A 27,894-nucleotide genomic window follows, 5' to 3' on the forward strand; every position below is an offset into this window, starting at 1 on the left:
AGGGCAAGAGAGAGCTGGTCAGCAGGATGAGACATCGTGTGTAGATGATGGAAGCAGCAAGAAACAGTTCAGTTGTGGTGGTGGAGAGGAGAGATTTGCTTTGAACTGTCTCCTAATGATTTCTATGCCTTCAGGCCAAAGACTAATAGCTGAGCTAGTGCCTCTCTTCATGCCTGTGCCTTAGAACCTGCATGAGTCATTGCCTCTGCTTAATCCAAGCACGTTCTGGGACCCAGCCCTTTGTACTTCCATAGATGTTTCATACCCAGCATCCCAATGCCACCTGATCTCCAGCCCAGTGGGAGCACCAGCACATGTTTCTTCAAGGAATCTCTTCAGAGGGTGTCTTTCTGAGGGGAGAAAAAACCCCACAACTTTGCTCTAAAATGATATTAATCTGTTCAGGAAGGATACATTCTGCATCCCAGCTTCTGGGAGCACTCTGGTAGGATAACATTTTTGAGAGTTCCTCTCACTGATCTGTTAAATAACAGAGCACTCTGCAAACTTGTCCATAAAATCACAGCATGTAGGGGCCTTTGGCAAGAGCACTGTGCAGCAGTGGAAGGGTTAACAGAGGAGTCAGCTGTCTCTTTAGTATTTCTCAGATGTCACATACAAATACCTAAAAGGCAGCTGGGTTGTGTGAAAGGAAATCAATGGATTAAGATTGTGGTCCCAGCTCAAAAGCTTTTTTGTGACTTCAGGAATGCCTCATATCCCATCTGTTAAATTGAAATAATACCTATCCCCCAAACACACCAGGAAGATTAATTAATTAATCTTTTTTTTAAGAGGAAAAGGAAAGAGCTAGAGAAATAATAATACATAGTTGCCCGGCAGTAATGTCAGCAAGCACACAATGCCACAGCCCATGGCAGTGGCAGCTGCAGGTCACTGGTAGGAAGGGAGCAGTACCTCAGCTCTTTTCACCTGCACCATAACTGAGGGTGCTCTGTGCTCTGCAGTGGTCCTGGCTGCTCCCCTGGCAGGCTGCAGACCACAGCCAGCCAAAAATGCCTCGCCAAGGGACATACCTATGGCACTGCCAGCTCTGCCAGGAGCTGCTCTGCAGCACAGACCATGTGCACGCAGGATGCAAGGAAGAACTGGCAGCAGCTTTGGCACCTGCATGGCAGGAGGTGGCGGAAATGGGGTTACGGGCAGGTGAAGAGAAAAGTGGAGGCTGGGTACTGTAGAGCAACTCCTTCCTTTGATATCTCTCAAGGGGAGTGTCAGACAGACACCTAGACCGCAGCGAGAGGAGCGCTCCCAGTGTACACAGATTTCTCTCCAGACTGTTTACTCCAAGCTTGTCTGAAGGTTGAAGCCTTCTGCAGCTCCTCACAGGCAATAACTTTACCTGTACCCTTCATCTAGAACCCCTCATCAAAATAGAGGGAAGATGAACACAGAAATGCTGCTTTTCTCTCTATGAGCAGCATCCCAGTCACAAGAATCTCAGCTTCTCTTCAAGCCAAGAGTGGACTGAACACGTTCCTTCAATGTTTTTTGACAGTCTGGCTCATTTTATCAAACCCAGTCAAGATGAATGAAATATGTGTTTACCCTTGGTGGGCGAGCAGACAAAAGCTGCATGTAATTGTCCTCTGGGTGCCTGCCATTCCGTGGGGATTTGTAATCATTTTGAAAAAAGAGATTTTCCCTTGTCACTGGAGGAGACAAGCTGGCACCTCAGCACAAAACATACCACTTAAAATAGCTTTTAATGTGGCCTTGAAAACTATTTTTGGATGATGAAAAAAGTGGTGTAAGGGAAGACTGGAGTCATGTATTGTAACCGTCACTCAAAACCAAAGGCTCTATCATTTCATGAAGATTGTCAGATGTAGCATGCACGGGGGATACGGGACACCAAGATTATCTAACTGGTCCCCAGGCTTTGCTACACATGGTGAGATTCGAGAACTCAGGAAGGGCTTCCTCCTATGAGCATTGACTCACAATGACCACCTCCACTTTTAGTTTCCTCCTTTTTCTCCAAATTGTTTGCAGGAAGAGTGACATTCCCATCCTGTAATAAAGCCAACTGCAGATTTGTGTTATGATCCACAGGTTAGTTCCCCATCAAGTTGCCATGGCTTCCAGACTACTTTCAGGATGGTACAGGCTGCCTGTGCGTTCCTCACCCTAGAACAGACATCGTCCTTGGTGCTACCAGACAACAGCTGTGTAATAAAGCCAACTTTATGTTTCCATTGAGGATCCCGAATTTGTTTCTCAAGATCAAAAATGTGGAGACATACAAAAGGGCTGATGAACAGGGTTTTTCAAGACTGGTGTCTCCATCTCATTGGAAGTCATCTGAAGCAGAACAAATGAGGAGATATATATATATAAAAATGCAGGAGAAACCCATGGAGGCTATTAGGAATAGCAAAGCAGAGCAGCCCCTTTCTCAAGGGATCAGATGCAGTCTGGGGCTGTGGGATGAGGCCTGGGCTGATGTGCCCAGAACAGCAGTGAGGAGGCCCGGAAAAGGCTGTGAAGAACACATGCACTGATTAATGTGAGCCTGGACTGAGTGGAGCTGGGCAGCACATCCTTTGACGCTGGATGCTCCTGAAGCTGGGGGTCTAGCCAGTACCCCTCACCCCAGATTCGCCTCAGTTCAGTACCGCTTCCTTACTGGAAGAGCTGCGAAAACCTCACCCCAAAGAGCAGCCCCGCGCCAGCGGGGGCCAGGACCAGGCGAACCCGCGACGGGAGACCCGGCTGTGCCCGAGGGAACGGTGCCCCACGCTCCTGCGGTCAAGGTGGCCACCCCATCCCCGCCGGGCGGTCCCGCACCCATCGCGGGCCCTCACAGGGCGGCACTGGCCCGAACCGCAGCGCCTCTGGCCCAGCCCCACCGCAAACAGCCGGGCCGTGGGGATGAGGCGGCCGGGCCCAGGCGGCCATTTCCCGCCCCGTGCGGCTCCGCAGCGGCGGCGGGCGCGGACGGCCAGAGCCCCACGGCGGCCCCGCCCCGCCCGGCGCTCCGCCCGCGCCCCGCCCGGCGCCCGCCCCGCCCCGCCCGCCGCCGCCGAAGGTTTCCGAGCGGGGGTCGCGGTGCTCGGCGGCCTTTCCGGAGATTGCCGAGGGGCTCCGGCCCCTCCCCAGCCGCCGCCGAGCCCGTGACCGAGGCGCTCCGGTGGGTCGGAGCCCGGCGCTCCCGCTGCTGCTCCGGTCGCGGCGCGGGGCTCGCCGCCCTCCCCCTCCTCCTTGTGCTGCTCCTGTTCCTCCGGCAGCGCCGGGCGCCGCGGTGACAGAGCGGGGCGATCGCGGCGGGGGGCGGCCGGGGCTCCGGCGGCGCGGATGGCGGAGGGCGGCCAGCCCCCGCAGCAGCAGCAGCAGGCACAGCCGCAGCTCCTGGCCGGCGGCGGCGCGGGGTCCGCCCGCGGCGTGAAGCGGGAGCCGGAGCTGGAGCAGCCCATGCCCGGCGGGGACGGCGCCGAGGGCGGCCACAGCAAGCGGCTGCGGACGGAGGCGGAGGCCGACGGCGGCGGCATGCAGGTAGCGGGCAGGGCCGGGCCGTCCCCGGCTCTCCCTTCTCGGGGGCTCGGCCGGGCCGGGCCGCGTTTAATTTCGGTTTGCGGGATTCGGCGCGTTGCACTCGGGCGTGCGGCCCTTTCCCGTCGGCAGCGGGGCGAGCGGGGCTCCCCCGGGCTCCCCCCGCGCTCCCCGGGCCGAGCCGGGCGGCTCCGGGGGCACAGCCGGGCACGTGGGGCGGCGGCGCGGGGCCCGCGGGAGCCGCCGGCGGGTCCGGCGCTCCGGGCACCGCGGCACAGCCCGGGGAGGCCGCGGTGCGGGGCCGGGCGCGGGGCACCGGCAGCGCTCCGGGGCCAGCGGGGTTCACCAGGAGAAATCCCAGGTACTGCCTGGGAAGGGGAAGAAGAGGAGTAGTGGGGCGTCTTCCAGCTTGGTTCGGGATCTCACGTTCCTGTTTGTCTTCTGCCAGCGCGATTTGATCGGCCCCAAAACATCGCTCGTTCCAGGTGCATTGGCTTTTGTGTTTGTGGGATGATGCTGGCAAGGTATTTCTGCCTCCCTTTGTCTGGGTGTTGTGGAGGGTTGTTTTATTATGGCAGTTGCATTGGCCTTTTCTGCTTCTGTCTCTCGTGACGAGTATATGAGAGCTCTTTGGAAGTGGAGTGATTTATTCATCTCAACTTGTTTCTCCTCTCACCTTTTCTTGGGCTGGTAAGCGCTGCTGGTAGTTTCCAAGGGGAGCATCCTGTTCTCCACTGTGCTTCTCATCAAGATACCGAATGCTGGCCAATACTCTTCCCTTTTTGCTTCACAGGCTGCCCGCAGTTTTCATGCTCAAGATTTATTTATTTTTTAAACGGCTTGCAGCAGGGGAGTTTTGTTTGTGGTTCTGTCTGATGTTCAGCCTTTCATGGTGGTCTCTGCACACCACAACATCGTGTTTTTCCCAGTGTGATGGTGTGGCCTGAATGTGTGCTAGAGCTTCGCACCCAAGTGGTGCCGCTTGTGCTCCCCAAGGGCTGGCAAAAATCGTGCTGCACTCTTTTATCCCTTGGAGTAGTGTGTTCTCCCACGCGTAGGTGTCAAGTATGACTCAGACAATGTGTACAGTTGCAAGGAGAAAGATGCTCAGCCTCGAAGGAGTTGAGTCTAACTAGGAGTTATGAATGAGTGCGCAAACATGGTGACATGAAGTTCTTCCAGCTCTGCAGAGTTGAACTGAGACAGAAGTCCTGTGTAACCACAGGAGATGCACCAGTTTACCTGCAGTTAGTGGTTAAACTAGTTGGTGATCATGTAAACTAGTGGTAAATCGACTGAAAATTGCCCGGGAAGGGACTTGGACTGGTTTAGCAAAAGTCTGAATTTTTTTTTTAATTGCAAATGAATACAATTTCTGTACAGATAAAAGACTCCCCTTTATGTTTACATGGAAGAGTGTTTTGTTGTCTATCCAATGAACAGTGCAAGTTAGGTTGCAGCGTTCAGCCACGAGGCTACAACAGTGCGTGTGTGCAGCAGTGTGTAATGCTGGTGTTAATGATACTAGGGATTAATTGTGGAATTAATTAGTGGAAAGTTGGGGTTTATTTCTGTATCAAATGGTGACAAACAGTGGAGAAATTAGGTGATGGGCTATTAGTAGGGTCTGATTTTTAATTATGTCTATAGTCAGTATAGCTGTTCTTCAGAATAGGACACCCATATTGTACTTATTTGGCATTTATAGCATAATTTTAATATTTCCATATGTATATACATGGAAAAGATTTTTCAATCTTTTCAATATAAAATACGAAAATGAACATATATATATATATGTGTATGTGCACAAATACTTACTGTTATTTGTAACTAGATGATCTTTAAGGTCCTTTTCAACCCAAACCATTCTATGATTCTATGTCCAGAAGTTTCTCTTGACTTTTTTTACTGTTAAAGCGTGTGGCTTATATATTTGGAGAATCTTTTCATGTTTGTAAGCAAGAAGTACCAAATTTGAAGCCAAACTTACAAATAATATCAGAGGTAGGAAAAAGTGTTCTCCAATGTTTTGGAAATTCGGTGTCTTTTAACCTAGAAGTCAAAACACAAGATTGCCTTTTACAAGGATTTTGGTTCAGATAGTGTCTTCTTTTGAAGTATCTTATTTTAGAATAACGGGTTCTTTTTAGTAAGTCCTCTATGTTTAACTGTATGTAATGCTTACAAGAGGAATAAAGAGCCTATTCTTTGATTTTTCTTTCTCCCCCCCCATATGTACTAGAGGCTTTCTGGAAGCTGGAAATAACACCAGCAACTGTCGTACCTTGTTTTTCCTGGAGATCCTGTCAATTTTCTACTTCCTGTTCCAAGAGCCACAGGCTGTTGCTGTGTAAACTTGGTGACCTCGGGTCTCTGGGCTGATAGCAGGGAATCGTGGAATGCCGTGCCCACCACCATTTCTTCTTTGCATGACCTGTACCTACCAATGGTTCAGGATATGAACACGGCTTGTAATGCTGAAATAAATCATTTAGCTGTAGAAATTACTAATACAACTCTAAAACTCATAGCTTTTTTGGGGGCCTATTAATATGAAGTATCAAAACTAACCTACAGGAAGATAAGATAGTAGCTAGTTATTAAGACCTTGGGGCAAAGGGTGTCTAAAAGCTTAGAGCAGTCCTTATATTTACTGGGCTTCTTGTCTTCTGCTGTCTCAGGCCAGCATGCTCAGACAGCTTATGCAGTTAGGGTTTCATTATCTAATCCATCTTTGATCAGGCCGGATAAATGGTGTTTGGCCAGTGCTGATCTTGTTAGGAGGGTGGTGTAAAGCTGCTTGAGTTGGGATTGGGACAAATCGGATCATGGCTGCTATCTGCTTCTGGGACATATTTCAGTTAATCATGGCGTGGGAGGAAAAGGTCCATCAGAAATTGCTGGTTTTTAGCTCCCTCTGTTTCATAAGTGGTAAAAATCAAACACCACCAGCCAGGAATGTCTCCTGGAAGTATTTGGATAGGTTTGTAAGCTTTGGAAGTGAAGCGCCCCAAAGGTGCTGCTGCTTTTTAACTGTATAAATACTAGCTAGTGACTAGTTTGTGCTCTTTGCTGGCTTGGATGGTTGGGTCATTTGGATCAACTTGCTGATCTGAGTAAAAATAATGCCTAACAGAGGAGACGAAAAAAGAAGTTATATACTGCACTGAAGTGCAGTTGTTGGTGCAGCTGTATTTGCTGCTCATCAAAAGAGACTGACTGCTGCACAGATGGAAGAGAAAGTACCCTTGCAATAATCTCTCTCCTCCTCTGTTCCTCGTACGATGAAAGATGAGAAATGTTGTGGCTAGCTAGAAAGTGTCCCTTTCTCTTTAGAGCTGCAGTCAAAGCTCCTGTTTTTGTATTCCAGGGTGCTGTTTTTGTATTCTCCTTCCAAGTGCTAGAGGTGTATCAGACATCTTACACTGCTGAAGAAAGTTACTAAAATATCTTCCCCTTGCTTTGCTTGGGGTTGAATGAGTTAATCAACTCCTCCTTCAGTGCCCAAGCTGAATTTTGATTTAACTTTTTTATGGGGTCTAGACTGGTTAGTTTATACCTGGGGGTAATATATGGTTGGAATTATATGCAAGGTGTGAACAGAGCTGGTCCTTGTTCCTCTTTCATGAATGACTTTTGTGCTCAGCATCCCTGAGTATTTGGGAGAGTTACTGTTCTACAGCCGTGAGCATGGCCAACTGCTCGGGGCAGACAGTGCAGCTGTGGTCTGTGCCTCACCCAGGCCATGTAAACCTTTAGTGGCAGCGATGAGTGGAGACTTTGTGTTGTCATTCAGCCATGTCTGCATAGGGTTCATAAAGATGACTGGTGGTGTTGAGATCAGTCCCCTGTGACTAAATAATGATGTAATAGACGATAAGTCTTTCCTCTGCAAGAAAGTCCACGGTTTCTCCTCCTGCCGTGAGCCAGAAGATGGTCTGTAACACCCTCTACCAGCCCGGCTCATTCCACCATAATGACTGGAAACCTTGAACCGCAGTATGCCACAGAAAGGGAGGAGCAGGAACATGGCTTGTGCTTCATGACAGCCACCAGTATCCTCATTCAGATTGTGGCCTGTTTGTGGTGCTCCAGAGGACAGCAAGAAATCAGTCTGCTGATAACTTCCTAATACAGGTTTGGGTTTACAAGTAAGAGGGCTGATTGGGATTGTAATCAAGAAGGGGCCAGTGTATAACAGCTTTTCTGCTGTGAGGGATCCTATGGAAGTCTGTATTTTTAAATCTTACAGAAGAGAACATCTAGTTCCAGTAAATGGTGGAAAAGCTGTGTAATCAGGTTAGCTTTTTCCTCCCTCTTATTATTCATGGCATGGCTGTCTTTGTAAAGAGATGCAGAGCAATGCAGGGGATACAAGATACTGTAGAAAAGAAAGGAAGTTCCAACCTTTAGAAGCTGACCCCTGCCTTGGATCCAGGATGAGGTTTCCTAGGATGCTTTTGACAGACTATTGCTGATGTGTTGAGACATAATGAATCACCTCTAAGCGTGTTGTTGTTTCTCTGTTTGCTTTTGTCCTTTGTTTTTTTTTTAAATATTTGCGTGTTATGAGTTAGACCTGACACAGTCTGGGAACACTTAGAAAATCTCCAGTTCAAAGAAAACCTTTGGCATACAGACTGAAAGTTGGGATTTTAGAGTTGTTGAGAATGCTTTAATGTTGGCTCTTTTCTTGCCCTACTCAGGAAAATGGAAAGCCCAAGTGAAGTATTCTGGATGCTTTAGTACCCCTCCAGGCTCTCTCAGTATTTCTCTGTAGATTCCAGAGGTTTCTGTTTAAAGGTGATGGCTGCAGTTGTGAGGTTGGAAGCCGAACAGAGGTCTGGCTCTACTGGAGATGGTTTCTTTCTGCATATGTGTACCAGCTGTAGACATATGCTTTTTATTTTTCCTTTTCAGAATTCCCATTTAGAAACATGAGTGCTCTGATATTTTGCAGGAAGCCTGGCCTCTCCTTTGCATGTTGGAAAGGTTGCCCACCTAGCTGAGTTTGGAGCAGCTCCAGGCACATCCTGTGAAATACCCTCTGTCGGCTTTTCCTTCCAGTGATGTAGCAAGCAGGGCTCCCGCTTTGCCCTTTTGCACTGGGGGTTTGCATCTCTGTCTTCAAGGTTGTCTCAAAGAAGTGCTGCTCACTGAAGGTTTGCTGTACTGGCTTCATGCTTTATTGTGACTCTGCTGAGAGTTTCCTGACTGTGCTGAGAGCTTTCAGTGGCTCTGCTGCGTGAGGCTTGTGGCAGTAGGAGTACCAGAACACACGAGATGCAAAGGAGGCAGCAGTAAAATAAAATAAAAAAAATAACTGCTTCATTTGCACTAGTGGTAGGGAAGCCAAACTGAAGTCGAGACGAATCTGGACTGGATTCTGTGTGTGGTCTGTGGCCCCCTGGAAACTGCTGCTGAAGGACATACCCCTGTTAGCTTGGAAAAATAAAGCCTGTTGTTAGCAGTATTTGGTTGGCTGCACAGGAACCTCTGCCCCTTTGGAAAATGCTAGGGATCACATCAGTTGAAGATGTTTCAAAACCTATCACTATGCTGCTGACTTGTCTCTTGGCGTGCAGTAAACCTTGGTTTCTGTATGAAGTGAAAGAGAAGGGCAGATGTTTTGGATGTCTGGAAACCTCTTATTTAATTTGCCCATCTCTGATATTACTTGACCTTCTCTATGTGTGTGTGTGTTTGCTTTTGAAATGTGGTGGCTGAGGGATCAGAGGAACATCCAGAAGAGAAGTGAGAGAAGCAATTAGAGGTGTAACGAGTTCCAGTTCATTGAAGCATTCTGTTGATCTACATTTTACAGTGGTATTGAGTGGACGCCTGAGTGTAGCTGTCATGAGATAATCCCGATGTTTAGGGATTAGAGCTGCTTGGCTGCATTTTGGGCCTTAACTCCCTTTGCTCTCCAATAAATTTAATTTTACCAACAATCTTGTAAATTCAGTTTGAAAGATGTGTGTGTGTTTTCCCCAGCATGCTTCCCCCTCCCTCTGCTTCACTTTCCTGAGCACACCTCCTTTTTTCTAGGTTGAGTTAGAGGTGTTTGTAGGAGCCAAATCTACAATGACAGGGGCTGTATGAAACAGTCCTCGCCAGTCCTGGTCCATGCCACTGTCCTGACCCCACAGCATTCCCTGTCAGGGCTCTACTGAGCTGTGCCAGGGCATCTTTCCTGCAGAAAACCTTTGCTGAGAAAGACCCGACATAGTTTTCTAGGTTTCTAACCTTCATTCTCGGCTCTGGAAGATTTCCAGGGTGTTTGTGAACCGTTCCAGTGTCTCTCTTGTTTGGCTTGTCACACATACATACGGCATCTATCTAAACCACCCGCATCAGTTCTCTTGCTGGTCTGAAGGAAATGGGTCTTTAACTCCTTAGCAGTGATATGATGTATTTAAGTGGCCACAAAGAAGGAAAGGTTGTACACAAAAGCTCCATTGTTTAATGAGGGGCATCAGCTGAACTTGAGCTGGATCCAGCATCTGCTTGGGCAGAGCAGGAAATTTTGGCAGTTTCTGTCAGCTCACTTAGTGCGACATTGGTGTTCAATCAGCTATACCATTGCCACCTCCTAACCTTTGGAGTGTGGGCAGAGTGTACTTGTAATTTATACCGATTAGAAAAGAGATAATGAGATCTTTTACTTGGATAGGACAGTGGGATTCACTCTGTCATGTTTTTGGAAGGGGCTGTGCTTTCACGCGGCTGTTGCTTGTGCTTGCCTTTGTCTAGGAGAGTTTGTTGTGCAGAAAGATTGGATGCTTGCTTCAAAGAGCATGAGCTAGAAGCAATTGTTGATTTTTTTGTATGACTTTCTTGGGTTTTACCTGCTCGTAATTGCCTCAGCAATAATGTAAGTATTAGCATAGAGATGGGGAAGAAGCTGCACCGTTTAAGGGGGGGAAAAAAACCTCAGCGTGTCAGCACTTTTTACCCTCTGGCTGTACGTAGCTGAATTTCCTTTAATAAAGAGACTAAAGAAGCAACTTTATGTGGCATTCTGTGTGCTGCAAATATCAAAATATGCTCCCCAGAGGCCTTTGAGGTCTTGGGATCTGGATCCAGCTCAGGTTTCTTCAAGGAACAAGAGCATTGTGCTCTTTTAATGGAGGCTTTCTGTACAGCTTTCCCACTGCTATTTCTGTAGGAGAGCTTTGCAGACACTTGGGGTGGTTATCACCATTGGGGGTGATGCCCAGGAAGAAAATCCCACCAAAGCATCACTAAAAAGCCTTGATTTAGTGCTGTGTGGGCTGATGGGAGGCTGTAGCTGGGATCCTAGCGCTATAATTTGCTGCTTGCGGTTGCCGTTCCCTTACCCGGATAGGGGTGGGAGGGTCGCCTTTCTTCCAGCCTGCTCAGTGACCTCAGGCAGCGAGGCAGGGGGAAGGCTGGACTCTGCACTGCTGAGGGGCTGGGTGCCTTCTTCCTGCGTTCCCAGATCTGCAGGCAGAGGAGCCAAGCATGACTCTCCAAGGAGTTTCTGTGGGATCGTGCTTCTGAGCCATCTCTGCCTTTTTGGTTTTATTCTGTTCTGTGGCTTTGCTTCCTTTTTGTGGGAAGAAGTGAGGGGAAGTGCAAGGAATGGCTTCTCCATTACCCTTTGTACTCTTCTGTCCTGGAAAGCAGGTCCGTCAGAGGCCTCTTTCCTATCCTTGTTTCATGTTAAAAGCCCTGTGGCGTTGAAGTGAAGCTGGACCAGGAGGGAGTGTATTTTGTAGGTACTTTGCCTTGCCTGTTCTTGAAGCTCAGCTTTGGAGTGATGTGGGGTTGTTCCTGGGATTAAAGACTGCTCTCTCTGAGTGATGCTGCTTTTACTTCCATTAGTGGGACCAGGCATATAGCCTAAGGAGATCCAAAAGGTTCATTCATGGAAGGAAATCTAGGCTGTGGTGTTGCTGCAACAGATGGAACCATGGGGCATACTGAAGGAAATGGGAGCTGGCAGTGTGATATGGGCAGATGTCCTGGGACTGGTGGCATGTACAAGAGTGGGAAGCAGGAGTTTGTGTTATGTTGGCCTTAGGAATGATTCAGATCGTGGAGGAAACTGTGGCAATAAAGCGTTTGCAACACTGCTGCTGTTTTGCAGTAGTGGATCTGAATGTCTCTTGGGCAGCCTGCAGGAGAAGCCGGTTGGCTTCTGAAGTTCCTGCCCATCCTGCTGTTTGTTTTGTCCAGGAGCAGAAGTTGAAGCATGTGAAAATGCAGAATGCTCTCAATGCTCCAGTTTTTGGAAGAGGTGTGTTACACTATGGCAGTGCTGTGGGGGTTGGGGTTTGACCTTCTGTGGTCTGAAGGTGCTGGGTGCTGTGTCCTCAATGCAAAGGAGACAGAGAACATGCCAAAGTCAGAACCTGTGCTGCAGCAGGCTACGACTGGGGAGACTTGATACATGGGGCATCCGCATGGTAGGGGTTGGAGTTCATGCCCAGCAAGTGCCCAGCAGGAGAATGTGGCAAGAAGGCATCGTGTGAGGTGATAATTATGTGGCTGTACCTTTTATGTTTTTAGAAATGACTTCATCTCCGCAAGTGTAGCAAATGGATAGTGCTCACTGAGGGCTATTAAATCTAATGGGAATTTTGTAACCAGTTAAAATGGGTGTGAGGTCAGGTTTCGGACCGAGAACTATCCAATATTTCATTTCTTCTTTTTCATCTCACGTATGACCCCAAACTGAATTTACTGCAGATAATCTAAACTTTGCACTGAAAACACAACTATTAATTTTTAATGGTCTCTTCTATGGTACTCACCACTGTGCTTCAGAGATACTGATGATCTTATTTTTTAGTTTTTCTGAGATGTAGAAAAGGTATATTCTGTCTTATTGTAGAAATGGGGAATTGTCGTACTGGTAATAAGACCAGTTTTGCAAAAATCTGATTGACACTTATAACCTGATTTATTTTTGATTTGTATTTTTTATTGTAGTTGATGGGGTTTTGCTGATATTTAAATCCTTGATCTATGACTCTCCACAACATCCACTCTATATATGAATGCCACTGCTTCCACAGACTGATCCTTAAGTGTGTCACGTTGGGCAGATATAAAGTGATGTTGTCTTCATCTTAAGAAACAACAGAAAAGCTTGAATTAAGTAACTTGGTCATCATTGTAGTTAAACTTCACTTGGAAAATGAGGTTTGAAATCTAACTTTTCAAGTAGAATGAATATTGTTTGTCTTAAACTACAAAACCATGTACCTTTTGGTTTCTGCAGCTGTTTTTCCTGATCGGAATACAGCACTTCCTAGGCCTGAATGCAGTGGGAATCAGGAAAAAATAGCATATAATCCTGATTTGTTGTAACATCCCTGCACATGAGGAAGAAGTGCAAGTTGCATGGGTAGCTGTAGCTGCTATTTTTTAATCCACAGGCTTTGACTTTTGCAGTTGCTATTCTAGGAGAGAATGTAGCTACCTTGCCTTTTGAGTTAAAAGCATGTTTCTGTCTGTTAGCAGAGAGCTGCTGTGTGGACAGGAAAGGCAGGAACTGGCTCCTGACCTGCTCCTGCGCTGGCTGCCATGTGGGACCTGCAACTCTCTCCCTTCTTGGGTGCCCAGGTCTCAGTGTGGTCACTTGGACTATCCAGGAGGAGAGAGAGGCATGTTTTGTTGAGGAGACTTCGTGACACATTAGGGCTGCAAATCAATCCCATTGCTTTTTGAAAAGAGGAGATAAGGAGCAATCTGGCAATACATTGTTTGTGCCTCTGCATGTGTTCTGGGAATTCTTGTTGCCTTGAAGTGACAGGAGGAGATGAGGTTGGAGTCCTCTCCAATGCTCACATGAATCCAGTGGAGATCTGACATCCGCTGATGTCACCAGCTGCATCTAACAGCTTTTTTTCCTATATGACCTGTGTACCTAAGCACTTCTTGGAAGATTCTGACTTCCTGGGCTAGTTAGATTTCCCTATGAGTGGTGGTCTACATGCCAAGTGTTGTGAGGGCTGGGCTGAGAGGTCACAGTCAGGGACAGGAGGCAATACCATCCTCTGCAATGCCATGGTGGAATGGATTCAGCAGGAGGTGGTAGTGGCTTTTGTGAACAGTGCTGTCTGTGTGATGGTTAGATGTCAACCATGGACCAGAGAATGGTTCAGAGAAGAGGAATGTAAAAAGAAATGGACTAATTGTGGATTTTGATCGTCAAATAGTTACAGTGGAACTAACCCTTTGTAGTGTTTCCATCTGTCATGGTTTAATCCCAACTGGCAACTAAGCCTCATGCAGCCACTCGTTCACTCCTCCTCACTGGGAAGAGGGAGAGAATCAGAAGACTAAAAGTGAAAAAACTTGTGGGTTGAGATAAAGACAGTTTAACAGGTAAAGCAAAAACCAAACATGCAAGGAAAGCAAAACAAGCAATGATTTCACCATGTCCTATGGGTGTTCAGCCATCCCCAGGACAGCAGAGCTTCATTATATGTAATGGTGACTTGGGAAGACAAACTTCATCCCTCCAAATGTCCTCCCTTCCTCCTTCTTCCCCCAACTTTATATGCTGACCATGACACCATGTAGTATGGAATATCCCTTGTGTCATTTGGGGTCAGCTGTCCTAGCTCTGCCCCCTCCCAATTTACTGTGCACCCCCAGCCTCCTTGCTGGTGGATTGGGGTGAAGCAGAAAAGGCCTTGACTCTGTGTAAGCACTGCTCAGCAGTAACTAAAACATCTCTGAATTATCAACACTGTTTCCAGCACATATCCAAAACACAACCCCATACCAGCTACTGTGAAGAAAATTAACTCTATCCCAGCCAAATCCATGACACCATCTGTCCATCCCTTCTTTCAGTGCTCACTTCTGACCTGTCAGGACTGTTGTGATGGACTTGGATGTGGTGAATGAGGCTGAGACTGGTATTTGAGTCTATATTGTCTGACCATCTGATAAACGTGTCTATATATATATGTCTGTGTGTGACTTTGCCAGGAAATTGAAATTATGCTTGTAATTAGGTCTGTTTTTTGTGTGTGCTTCTGTCCACTGATTACATCCTTCCAGAAAAGGCTGGCTGCATTTCATCATCTTGCCTGATCTCTTCTGGCTTTTAATGGGAACATCATGTGGTCAAATACTGCAGATTCAGAAAAATAACTTTTCTCTGTTGATTAATCACAAATTAGCACCATTAAGAATTCTTGGTGCTTCATATTCTGTCTTGAAATCTGCGTGTCTGTAGGGCTGAGAACTGAGTGTATCTGTTTCAGCCAGACCAGTGCATAGGTTCTCCTGGGGATGTTTCCCTTGGGAAAGGTGTTGACTAGAATAGATGAAAGTGCAATGAGACTTTGTGTGTGTTTGTTTTCCTTCTGTTATTAATTGCTTAAAGGGTTGAGTAAGAATTCCTCCTCTGCTATGGGTTGATGTTTTCATCTTGAGTGATCAGGTATTTGTAACTGCTTGGCATACCAGGAGGAGCATGGGTTGGATTTGCAGCTTCGACCATGATTCCTTTAAAGACTAGGAATTTTTTGATGAATGATTTCATTTAAGTCTGGACTCTTAGTTGATGGATGTAGATGGAGCATGTCCATGTTGCTTGGGAAGGTTTCCTTAAATAGGCATGACCTTTCTAGTGAAAACAGGAAGATAGTTTTTGCACTGGATTTTTTTTGAGTGTGGTGTTTGTTTCATTTTTGGAACTCATGATTACTGCAGACATTTATGGTGGAAGTAGCTATAGGCTTGGTAGCTTTGTGGGGCAGGGTTTGACAGCTCCACTGAAGTTTTGATAGGGATACTGGGTTGCTTTGCAGTGTGGCATTTGATACAGCATTTGTTCATCCTTACTGTATTAGTTACATCCTTTCTGAACCAGCCTCTATTTTTCACCTTAGGTGGTCTGGTTCTCCTTCCTTCTCATGCTGGCATCAAAACCTCTGAGGCATCTCTATGTACAGGGAAAAGATTAGCCAGTCTGCATATTTTTAACATGTAGCTGGGGAATGGATAGTGATTCACTAGGTCTGCTTCATCCTCTGGTAAGTGTTCTTGTTTCTGCTGGGTTTTAGTAGTTGTTAGTGTGGAATTTGCAGGCAAATTCGGGAGAATGGTCCTGTTCCCTCAGAATGAGGAACCCTCTGGCTGCAACGTGAGTGTGGTGACAGTCTTCCTGAAGTAGTGCCTGTTCCTTACTCCTTGGGAGGTGTAGCAGGAGGTGGGTGTGTTTGACTCCCGCGTGCACTGAAATTTTCCAAGATGCCTGGTTTCAGCTAGTCACTGTTGCTGACAAGGTGTTAGCAAGCTGCTTTGTGAAGTCTGTCTTTAAATAAGCATAAAATCTCTATGCTTGGGCTCAGATATCTATTGTAAGGTGTTCTGTGAGGTAGCTTCTCTTCGATTTTGTGCTTGATAAGGAGATGATGCATGTGTTCTGGAGAAGATGCAGTACACTGGATAGACTGACCAGCCCTGCTGGCACAGTAGTATCAAGGGCTCTGTTTGCCTTTTGTAGTTAACCTCAAGTTATCCTCAAGGTTAGTCTGAAATACAAATTTTATGTCCATTCTCCTGGCTCACCAGTTTCTTGATGCCTGAATTGTTGGGAGTTTGCAATTAAGATACTGAGGTCTGTAGATCTGTCTGGTTGGTTCTGCAACTTGTGATTTTTACTTTTGTTTTTAGAATAGGATTTTAAAGACAGTCCTGAAATCTCTGGGCCCTTTGGGCAGGAGTAAACATGTGGCATTTTTCCTCTTCCATGGGTTAATTCCTACCATGGTAAGGCTTCCCCTGCCTCTGACTTCCTGGGCAGGATTTTTGATGATGAATACAGTCACATTAAATAGTGGAGAACTTCTTAATAGTTCACTTCCCAACTTTACTTCCTAGGTAATATTTTTCTGTCTTGTATGGATTTTCCTGGGGTGTGGAGGCTGTTGGATGATTAACTTCACTCTCAGAATGACGTACTTATTTATAGATGACTACTGCTGAGTGCTCATCATGGAGGCAACTGTCTTCATGAAGTTGCTAGAAAAAATAACCATTAATTTTGTACAGGCTGTGTTTGAACAGGGGCAAATAAGATTGCAGTGGGAAGGGAGAATGGGATGTAGTATCACTCCCTCTTCCAAAGGCTGTTCCATCTTCATGGAGCCAGGGCAAGTGGTCCTGTCTTTCCTGGTTACTCAAGGGGGGCTTTTACCTCTGTTAAATTAGCCCTGGGTTGGAGTTGCTGGAAGCGGGTCTAATCAATGCTAGTTCAGTATGTTATGTGTGAAGCTAATTGACAGGGTAGAAAAAGTGATGTTGCCTGTAGGAAACTTTCTTCTTACCTGGAAGAGGTATAAAAATATAAAATGTCCAATAGGAAATTTTTTCTTCCTTGAGTGGTTTAGCAGTGATAACCAAAAGCAAATTATTCAAGGCTGTGTTCAGAGCCCTCTGATAGTATTGTCATGGCTTCTGCTTCTGTTTACAGATTTCCCATGTAGCTGAATTAAATTAACAGGACCAGTCAATTCATTGCTGCTGTATTTAACCCCCTGGGCAGCAATGAATCTGGCAAGGATGGAGCATCATTTTCGTGTGCTGCTTGGAAAGGGAGGATGTACAGCAAAATGAAGTAGTGTTGCTGCTTGGAGGAGGGACTCACAGGCATAGCTCAGGTGTCAGACTAAGGGAATAGTGTAGGTTCCCAGAAGTCTTTTTTTTCTCTACAGCTTCCAGTGTGAGTCAGTCACTAGGTAGCGTGAAGTTTTTTTTTTTTTTTTTGTCATGTATGGGCTGGCCAGAGACTAATGTATCCACAGAGTTTGTTCAAGGCAGATAGCATTACAGGAATCAAAACAGATCTCTTGGTTCCTGTTCATTGATTTAATCCTTTGTTTTTAGCGGTTAAATATCCCTGTATTTTTTAGCCTAGCCTTCGTTATCCTGGATTTGAGCCCTTCTTAAATCCTAATTGCATGGTATTCATGCTAGGAAGAAAAGTGGTGTGAGGTAATGCACAGAAGAATGAAACAACTCCACCGGGTCACCTGTGAAGGAGCAGATAACTTGGAGCACTGGGTTCAGTGCTAGTTTTCCCCTAGTTTGAACTAGGTGATCTCCTTGCTTTAATGCTGCCCCCTCCATCTAAAGGAGGGTCCTTGGGGCTTGATGAGCTGTGCACTGCTCCTGTCTTGTGCTTCATCAGTTTGCTGTGTTAGCAGGAGGGAGTTTGCAGCATTTTACAGCATCTTTCCCTAGCTCCAGAATTCAGTTAAAATTTATTACATATATGGATCTGCATCCTGTTGTTACATGTTTAATATTTTCTTTAGGCTTGTGCAAAATACATGGTATAGCTGTACAGATTTATCTTTTTTTTTAATGCCCTCTCCCATGAGTCTGCATAGCTTGTGAGACTGATATGATACTATGTGCTTAGCCTTGCAGCTGGTTTGGAATTCTGGGCTTCACCATGCCATACTTGCTTTTCTTGTCTGTTTGCTCCAACTTTTTTATGTGTTTACAGATACTGGTGCAGTTTGCATAGCAGGAAGTGTCCCTTTGTAGCAGCTGATGAGTGGATGATGGACAGCTGATTAAGCTAAATCTTCAAAAGGCTTCTGAAAAAAACCCCAGTAGTATTAAATTTATGAATTGCAAATGTTGTATTAGTATTTCCGGGTTAAACAGCATTAGACCACCTGGTGTAGCCTAGTCTGACTGATAACACCCCTGGGCCACCAAATGCTTGTGTTCAAGGGGTATTTACAGTAGGTACAGCCCCTGTGTAGTAACTCCCTGTGTTGGGGTGCATGGTGTGAAACCTTTCTTCAAGTCTAAGATGGTCTGAGGGTCAGTAGATTCTGAAAGAAGTGATCCTTTCCCTCTGCTCTCTATTTGGCTCAGAATTTCTTTTTCATGATCTCGTAGAAAATGAGTAATGCCAAAGAGAAGAATTTATCACTAAATCCAACTGACTCCACTATGGTGGATGTGTTGCTTCTGCTGTCCTTTTGAGAGGGAAGGTGCTGTCCAGTGCTGGCAGTGCCCATCTCAGCAGTGCCAACAGTAGCAGTGTGTGTGTTGATGTGGCACGATGTATCCAGAGTGCAGCTGCACATCACTTCTGTCACCTGGGCAGCATCTGTAGCTCTGGCAAGGAGAGCCCTTTGCGTGTTTAGTACCACCATGCCACTGTCAACCTCTCTCACATCCATACTGCTTTAGGAGTGAGTGGTTGTCCGCTCCTCCCACAGAGGAGGGTGATAAACATTTGCTCATCCATGGTTTCTCTGATCCAACTGTGTTTCCAGCTCCGTCTTTGTATTTGATGGCAGGTCCTCCTTTCCCTTGGCGCGCGTCCGCAACGTGCTCATGTGCCGGCACGCGTGTGCTGCCCTTGAAAACAGACCCAACTTATTAAAATCATTGCTAGTTGCCATGGCAGCTGTTGTTGCTGTGGGCTAATAGGAAAGGCAATTACTGCTGCATGCTGGGGAGCGTACGGGGAGGGTGTGGGCAGGGGGGGACAGGCGACTGCATGCTGATGAATTGTGTGACGGATAAGTTGGCTGTCACAGTGAGCAAGCAGCAGAGGAGAGAAAGACCGGAGATGCCCTGTAATGAGGTTTGGCCAAATATGCCGTGTTTCCACCTCCTGGGCAGTCTCACGGAGAGATTCCCACCCTTCCTTTGATTGTGAAGGGGAATCTCGAGGTTGAGATGCATGTTTGCAGCTGGGTGCAGTGCATTGCTGCTCGGTGACTCTCAGCTGGCCCAGAAACTGAAACAGGGATCTGGAAAACTTTATGCATGTTGAAGATACTCATCTGGTCCCTTTCCTGCTGTTTTCTCTCTGTGAATATTCCTTTTCGGCTCTTACTTTGCTGTTTCCTGTCGGTCAAAGGTCACGATATAAAATAGCTCCAATTTTCTTGAAGTGAGAAGAATCAGTTAAGAAAACTGCTTCTCATAGTAAATTTAAATTTACTATTACTAAAGGGAATTTGCATCCTTCATCTTTATTCTCTGAATTTAGGCAGCATGTGCCCAAGCGGCGCCAGCACTGTTTGTGCCCAGTGCAAACATGAGAAAAACGGGGACCATTTTATGGTGAGGAGCTTGTGGGAAATCAGTAAATTCCTTGAAAGATTTGAGTCGGGAAAGTAGGTGAGAGCTATAAGTCTGCAGCTTCTGTAAATCTTAGGGATATCAAAAACTGATTGATAGTGTCTGACAGAGCCCTGCGCTCCCAAATTGCTATCCTCTGTCCCCTCCAATTTGTGCTGCTTTCCCTCGTGCTAGGAAATGGCCTGAGACTTGGCTGCATATGAGCTCTTCCAGGAGATTCTCTTTGGACAGCAAGAGGCACATCACATAAGTTTCTTTTGGCTTCTAGAGTCCCTGATGGTGTCAGTGAAGCTAAAATGATGTCTGTTGCCCCATTCAATGGGGAGACAAGTCCCTGGAGGCGTGGAGGAGGCTTGTGGCCCAGACAAAGTGAGAAGAATAAAACAATCCTCTTGGAGCAGGCAAAATTGGGACCTTGTCTGAATTTATTTCTCTCTTTCGATTGATCTCCCAGCAGCTGTTTCCAACGGCCCTCTGGATCATGCCCCGTTGGGATAGCTGCGCTGACTCACTCACTGGGATGGTTTCCGCTGCGTGTGGGAGCCTGGCTTCCCAGGGAGCTGTGGCACCAGGAAGGGGAAGGTTTCTGGTGCATTTGATTCCCTCAGTTAAGATTATGCTGTGTCTGTTTAATTAGAGACTGCTGCTTTCTTTACTGGTGTACTAAATATAAATAGAGGAGCTGGTCTAATATACTTGAAGTTGCAAATGTCAGGAGTCGATAGCTTTATTCTCCTCTTGCCGAATCTGATTTGATTTTAAGTACTGCCACTAAATCTAATGATGCAGTAATTCCTGTTTGTAAAAAGGAATGAGGAATTTAGACTGAGAGGGACTTCATACTCTTCTCCCTTCTCTCATCCCACCTCTGTTTTACAAAGGAAGAGCTACTGGTTTGCAGGTGTTTGTACAGTAAGATCTGAAGGTCAAAAGGCTTGACCTAAATACACTGTGAACTAAGTTTGTATTCAGCTAAAATACAGTTGTTAAGGTTTTCTCTCTGCACAGTTTTTGGCACAGATTTGTACATTCCAAACATTACCTTTGTGGCAGTCAGCAGAGTGTCAAAAAAATTTAAAAAGATAATAAAAAATGCAGGGAAGATAAAGAAGCTGCTTCTGGAGCCCAGGCTTGTGAGGATTTACGTAGGGCTTTGTGTTCTGCTTGGGATTCTTTCTTTGCTGAACTGCAGGCTAAGTCCTAGCAGGCCCCAGAGAGATCTGTAATGGGACAGACATCTGTGTTTAAGATGCCTTGCCCTGTCTGTCTGCTGTGCAGGAAAAGGAACAGGTATCAAATGAGATTTTTTTTTTTTCCCCTCGAGGCTCCTGCTGAACACAGTGGACCCAATCGATGTCCATCTGCTTAGCCCTGTACAGTGCTGTTTGCTTGAGCGTGTCCGTGAGTTGCAGCACGATGCCTGGGAAGTACAGCTGGCACTGCTGGCCACTGTGTGAAGTGTTTGGTCCCAAATCAGTTGGTTGGAAAGTTCTTGAGAGCAGAAAGGATGGGGAGAGCTCCTCATGGCGAAGACTGATTCAGTGCTGTTATCAGCTGCCTGGTACGTGGTGAGGCTCCGTGTCTTGCCCTCGGCTGCTGTAACTGCTAATTTGGAATGCTTTTATTCTGGCCAGTGGGATAACGTGAGGTACCTTGTCTCAAGGCAAAGCTGGCTGCTGGGCTGGAGGAGGAGGGAGCGTGCTCATTATGTGCTGGAGGCATTTTTGCCATGTTGCAGCATGTGGTTGGAGAGGCATGCTTTGAAACTGAGAGTACCTAGAACTTTGGGCTGATCTGCCAGGTCTCTTCTGGCCTCAAAAGTCGATCTGGCAGAACAGTTTCAGCATTAGGTGTCTCTGTGGAAGGGGAGGAAAGAAATCCAGTGATACTTTTTGCCCTTCTTGAGGTTTTCCTGTTCCTAGTGGTGGCAAGGAGAAATTGTGTTTCTGGAATGTGTTTAGTTGTAATCATTGTCTGTTCTCAGTCTGCGAAGAGGAGGTGGAGACTCTCCCCAGTGTTTCTGTGTGCTCCTGCTCATCATTAGACATTGCTGACTGGCACAGAGGATTTTTTCCAAAAGCTTTTTCCTCTCCTGCATGATGCAGTATTGAATCAGTAACCCTGTCGCTTTGAAGGTTAACATTTTTCATATCCCCAGCACTTATATATTGTCTTGCTTTATCCCCCTTTTCCCTCCCCCCGGCTTTTCCCATTTTTGCTAGCATTTCCAGGGGCAGAGCAGTGGCTGTGAGAGAATAGCCTCCATCCTCTTCTGCTTTAAGCTTTGGGAGCCCGGCTGATGGAGAGCACATGACACTCCCGGTGGCTTTTCCTTCCAGGCGGGACACAGGGAGCTGTGTGTGTGAGGGGAACAAGCTGTGCTGTGTAGCGCGTCGGCGCTCCACTCCCGCTGGTGGCAAGGGCAGGCCGGGCTCGCTGGCTCCTGCCAGCATGGCACGGTTCACCAAACCGGCGGCTTTCCCGGCACCGCGGGCCTTGCCCACCCATGTGCCGCTCCCGCACCGGCTCCTCGTCCCGAGCCCGAACGTGAATGCGCGGGGTGGCTGAAGGCAGTGTGAGCAGGCTTCGCCTTTCCTCGACATGGTGTAAGCGAGTGGAGTGTCTGAATTATTCACTCCTCCTCGGCCTGCTGTTCCTATTGAATTCCCGGTGTCGAGGCACCCTGCCAGCACCCGCTGGTGAATTCACTGCTGCGCCTGCCCAGGGGCACCCTGCGCCCTGTGTGTTCGGGGCTGGGGGGGACGGGGGGCGGCCGCCTGCGCCAGGCTCGCCCTGGAGTTCTGTAGCTGCAAGTTGGTGAGACTTAGGTAGCCCTAAGGTCTTTCCATCTGCAGCGTGGGTGGGCGCCGGCCCTTTTGCTGCTCAGAGGGTTGTTGGCAGGTTTGTGTGTGTCTCTGCCTTGCAGCCGTGCTGAAGTCTGCCTGGGCTACCAGATCCTAATCTTTTCCTACTATTTCTTTATACGCGGTATCTGGAATTGTGTCCTATATGTATTTTGTCTGGGTGGCATGAATTTCTCTGCAAACCAAATATTTATTTTTTACACACACCATTTGGGGTTCTCCTCTCTTCTGTATACCAAGTTTTCAGGGATGGTTGTGCTAAAAAAGAAAAATCATGTTTCACAATTTCTGAGAGGAAATGCTGCTTTTACTGTTCTAGTGGAAACCATTTCCCTTTTGCCCGTGATGTTACTCTTAGTAATCTGAATAATTTTTTTCTTAAACATTTAAAAGATCTGTACTGTTCACATTATCACAACTCATAAAAGCTACTGAAGACATATTTTATACTTTTGGAAGCAGATTATCACTTCTCTTTACAAAAACTTCTGGGTGTATGTTTGGTACCATCTTCATTGTGTTGATCCTCTGCTTTGTTCCTCTGTATTTTCTTTTTTAAGCAATTACAGCAGGTGGCTGGTCCCTGGGGAAGCTTCCTTTGACCAGAGTGCTCTCTGGTCCCGGTTGACAGAGTCGGATGGAGTTTCAGGTCCTCCTCCTGGCTGCACAGAGGAGTGTTTTTTCACCTCTAATTGGATCATGTAAATCGGCTCGTTCTTTGTCTCACCCTCTTTGTGCAGAATCTCCTTCTGGATTTTGATGAATAAAACAACCTTGACATTGGATTGAATTTTTCTTTAGTAGTTATGTTGATATTTGAAAACTGGTATATCTCATGAACAAACTAGGTGTAATAATCAGAATTGTGACCAATAGTTTTTCCCTCAGAAACCAATTTCTGTAGTAGAGGTGATATGTAAATGATGGAGTACACAGTGGAAAGGGCTGGCTTTTTTTTTCCTGTTTGTTTGTTTTGTTGGGTTTTTTTGTTTTGTTTTGTTTTTAAATCCTGTGCAGTTACAGCCCTCTTGGATTTTAGTGTTTGATAGAGTGCTGAGGGGTCCCCAGGGTCTGACAGATGCTGGACAAAACAGAGCTCCCTCCTAGAGAGAAACTCAGTCCTTTCATGCCTGTGCAAATGCAAAGGTTTTTGGGCTGGATGTTTTCCCCTCAGCCAAAGACAGTCTCTCAGAGTCACTGGCTGCAGTTTGCAGTGTGTGGTTGTGATGGGCAACCTCGGGGGGAGAAGAATGTGCTGTCCTTTTTCCCACTTTGACTCTTACACCTGGAGCAGTGGAGTGTGCTGTTACCTGTGAAGCAATGGCTGCAATATTGCTTGCTGTGGCTTCTCTGCAGCAAACAGCAGAGTAATTGAATGGAGAGAGAGGAGCAGGACAAACCCCAGGAAAGCCTAAATCATTGCATGTGTCCATGAGCATCCACTGGCTATTAAATCAAAAAGGCTAGAAGGAAGGGAACAGAGGGTAAAGTAATTTTTTTTGACCTTTTTACTGGCAGGAATGGCAAGAGGAATGTACTATTCCCTGACAGTAGAGGAGAGGGAAATGTCTGAAACAAGCTTCTGCCTTTTGCTTTTAAAGTTGGATGAGTGGGAGACACCAAGTTGCAAAGGTGTGAAGCCTTCATGCAGCAACCAGGAGAAAGTCTGGGACTGCACTTCCCAATCAGCACACAGAACCTGCAAATGTGCTTTTGCTGTGGGCAAAAGCATTCAGCCCTTCCAGAAGTAAATACAAAACCTGGCAGACTGGGACTCATGAATGGTAAGGCCTCCATGTAGTCAGTTGAGAAGCTAAACCTGATTGTCATACATGGCTTTTAGGATGCAGGAGAGCTGCAATTGCCATCTCCAGAGTGTGGGGCTCTGTTCTTTTATATTCTCTTTGGCTAGTAGAGATTTTAAGTTTGGAAGTTTCTCATTTGTACCCATTCATACCCACAGTAATGGCAGGAGAAACAGAAAATTTTTTTCTTCCTTCCCTCTTTTTTTTATTCCCCCAGGAGATTTTTGACTGTTTTCAGAAGGGAGCAGATTTCAGTCTTTTTCTCATCTTCCTGATCTGATTGAAGAGCAGTGGGGGACAAAAGCAATCTCATTCAATCTGTGATTTGCATGTGTTCAACCCTTCTGTCCCAAATCTGTACAGTGCCTTTCTGTGCGGCTGATAACAGCTTTCCCATGCAGCAGCCACATCTGTGTGAAATTCCAACATCCTTTAATTTTTTTCTTTTTTTTTTCTTTTCCTGCTGCTGCTTCAAAGCTGCAAGTAATCCTCCAGGCACCAGTGCTATCTTTCAATAGACTCTGACTGATGCAATGCTGTCTTCATATGGGATGGGATTTGGGAGGTGCGGTTTTTCACCCAGGTGGATTACAAGCTTCATTTTGACACAAACATTTATACACTACAGGTGGTAGTGTTGGTGCCTCAGGACTTGGTTTTTGGCATTAGGAAGATGCACTGCGAATTCAGCAACTTCCCTAGGCCTTTATGCCTTTATGTGACAGTTTTAGTGCTGCAAAATCCCCATTGGTGTTGGTAGTTGCCTAGAAAGTGTAGAGATATGTTACATTTTAGTTTTGGTCAGGTTCATATATAAATATATGTAATATATGTGTGAAATATATGTTTTATATAACAAAACATTATCTTTTGTGGTCATCATTTAGGTTGCATTAAGCAATGCAACTAGTATAATGAGATTATTTGTTCTTTGCTATCCTCTTTAGGGAAAGCCATATATATTCCTTCAAGATTAGTTTTCGAAGATTTTTGTACATTTTTTTAATGTGAAAAAAGGTTTGCTTTTTTTTTTTTGAGACAGAGGGGATTTGAAGTAAGTATGTGCCTGCTGCTCCTGGGAAGTGATGACATCTGTGGTCCTCCTTGGTTTCAATGTGTTTTTCAGGATGACCTCTGTAAATGTTCACCCTGAGACATGCTTAGCCATTTGTATGGAGAACGGTAGTGGTTCAAGGCATGAAATCGTCACCTCTAGTTTCTGTGTGATTTGTGGTTTCCTAAAGCTGAAGTCTTGTGCTGTCACTGTCACCAGCTGTAGTCCAGCTGAGGTGTAATGAAACCATTAATCACTGAAGCCAGGTCATATTCCAAGCTAAGATAGTCTCTCAGCTCTTGGATGTGTACAGATCTTGTTGTTGAAGGCTGTAGCATCAGGCTGAGAAGCAGGAACATTTCTAAAATATGGATACCTCAGATGACAGAGGATGTGTGCTTTTAGCATGTTTAATAGTGAACTCTTCTACATGCCTCATCCTACCCGTGACATTCTCCCCAGAATCAGTGTTCTGCAGTTGGTCTTGTCAAATCCTTGGTGTCTCTTTGTGACAGTGGTAGATGGGCCTGTAGCAAAGAGCAGTGCTTCTTGTCTGAAAGTCACAGAGGTCACAAATATGAAGCACTGAAAACAGAAGGAGTCTGTGTGTGCTTTTGCAAATTTGTTGGAGAGGAAAGTATTAGCATCTGGTTTTGTAGGTCCTCTCCAATTACTGATCTGAAAAACACCTACCAAGGGTAGGTAGATTTAATTGATAAAAATGCTCTTTCCCTCCTGAATTCTCACAGCTCTGTACATAATTAATGGACCAATCATGACAACTTGGTTTTGGATACTTGGGGCTACTATCTTTAGAGCATCACTTTGCTCATGAAAACTCTCTTAAGCAGCTCCAGTCTTTGGTAGAGCAGTAGCAGACTTGAGTTGCTCCCTGCTTCTGAGAATGGAGAAAGGGGCAAAGTATGAGCAAACATCACTTATATCTGGTTAGGCCATACAGCATTGGAGATGTTTTGGCATGGGGAAGGGAAGCCATTAAATGTGATGAGAACCATGACTTTCTTTACTGCCTCAGATGATTACTTAATGTTTCTTATGATGAATTCTTCAAGGGAGTATAAACTCTGAATCTTAAAGCACTGTTAAAGATACCTGTGTAAAAGGCTCTGAAATGCATGGAGGTCAAGGATTGATAGTTTCTAAGGAGGAGTCTTGTCAGCAAAGCTCGCATTGCTCAAGTTGGTTTACACAGATGGAAAACCATGTTTTCACTGAAAGAGCAGCTCTGCCTTCTCCCTGACTCCAACTATGTGGTCATACACCCTTCCATGTACAGGTGTTAGGGATTACGTGGCCTGTAGCGACCACTTTTGTTCATGAAGCTAATCCTTCTCCTTTTTGAGGGATTAGTTTCCAGGAGGATCAGCAAGCTGATCTGACTTGCCATGTTCTTCTGTGATCCCTACTGCGCATGCAAGAGGTGAGGTAGGGATGCACACTTGGGAACAGGAGGGGAAAAAAGCCAGAGCAATTCCCTTTGTTGGCACAGTGATTTCTGAGGTTGGCTTAATCTGGCTGTAAAAACCATGCTCTTAAAAGGTTTGTATCAATGTGTAGCTCAAGGGAGTTGAGTTTTAATCCCTTTATACTTGGGCTGAACAGTTGTTACCAAATGCGCAGAAGGAAGGAGCAAGTAGAACTGAATGTATAGGGCTGCAACTGTCTAGAGCTTTGACTAAGAATGTTGGCTATATTTACAAAGGAACCGTGAGAAATAAAACAAAAAAAGCAAGTGGTGCTTTGGCGTGGTTTTAAGCTTTGACTGGCTCTTGTCTGCTGTTTGCCAGGGTGCCTTCAGTCTGCTCCAGCTCAGGAGTTTGCTATACTGCCAGTTTCTCTGTACCTAATTTAAGATGTTTGTGTGTTCAGTGGGAGGGTGGCTCCCTTTTTTGTTTCCTTCATCTGAATGTGCCACATAGGAAGATACAGGATGCTGTAATTTCAGGAGCCCAGTGTTTTTAGATCTCTTCTGTTCTGCATTTCATCCGTAGGCTCAGGGAGGGAAATGTTACTTCTTAATGCAAAGGAGTCTCCAGGGATTGCGCACAGGAGAGGTTTTTAGACTAAATTATGAAGGAAACAAGCTTTAGGTGAATGTGCTGTGACAGTCCTTGCCCACACATGCACACTTACAAATCAAGTGGTAATTTCAATCACATTTAAAAGTTGGAGGAATTGTAATGCTATCACTTTCCTAAAGGCTTTCTGGAAAAATGATGATGGGATGGGAGAGATGCAGACAAGTGCCCCACAAAAGGCAAGGCAGTCAGGACTTGTGGATTATGCACTCCATATGGAGCAGCTGGACGATCTGTCTGGCCATGCCATGGTGTTTGCTTCCTTTTGCCTGGAGGAACCATAGCAGGGGACATAGTGAGGGGGGCTGTGGTTATAACTGCAAGAGGCTGGAATGGGAAGCAGCTGGGGGGGGGGGCGGGGCAGAAAGAGGGTACAAATCTGCAAGGAACTAGTTTGGGTTAGTTCCCCCTCCTTGTTTATTACATTGTCTTGCAGGCGGGGAAGGGAG

General features: G+C 46.1%; 1 protein-coding gene across 5 annotated transcripts in view; it reads left to right on the forward strand.

The window, feature by feature from the left end:
* Positions 1–3,318: 3,318 nt before the first annotated feature.
* The window catches only part of RBFOX2 (RNA binding fox-1 homolog 2), a 173,552-nt gene continuing 148,976 nt past the window's right edge, over positions 3,319–27,894 (forward strand). For 3 of the 5 annotated variants that reach the window (XR_004357380.1, XR_004357377.1, XM_032689499.1), the window contains exon 1: positions 3,351–3,516. Coding sequence is in view for 3 of the 5 variants with exons in the window: in XM_032689499.1 (XP_032545390.1) it covers positions 3,436–3,516 (81 nt within the window). In the remaining 2 variants the exon portion in view is untranslated. Of the gene's footprint in view, positions 3,517–27,894 lie in introns of all 5 variants that reach the window. The other 2 variants (XM_032689497.1, XM_032689498.1) reach the window with 1 other exon arrangement.

This window comes from Chiroxiphia lanceolata, chromosome 5 (genome assembly GCF_009829145.1).
Source record: "Chiroxiphia lanceolata isolate bChiLan1 chromosome 5, bChiLan1.pri, whole genome shotgun sequence".
Classification (NCBI taxonomy): domain Eukaryota; kingdom Metazoa; phylum Chordata; class Aves; order Passeriformes; family Pipridae; genus Chiroxiphia; species Chiroxiphia lanceolata.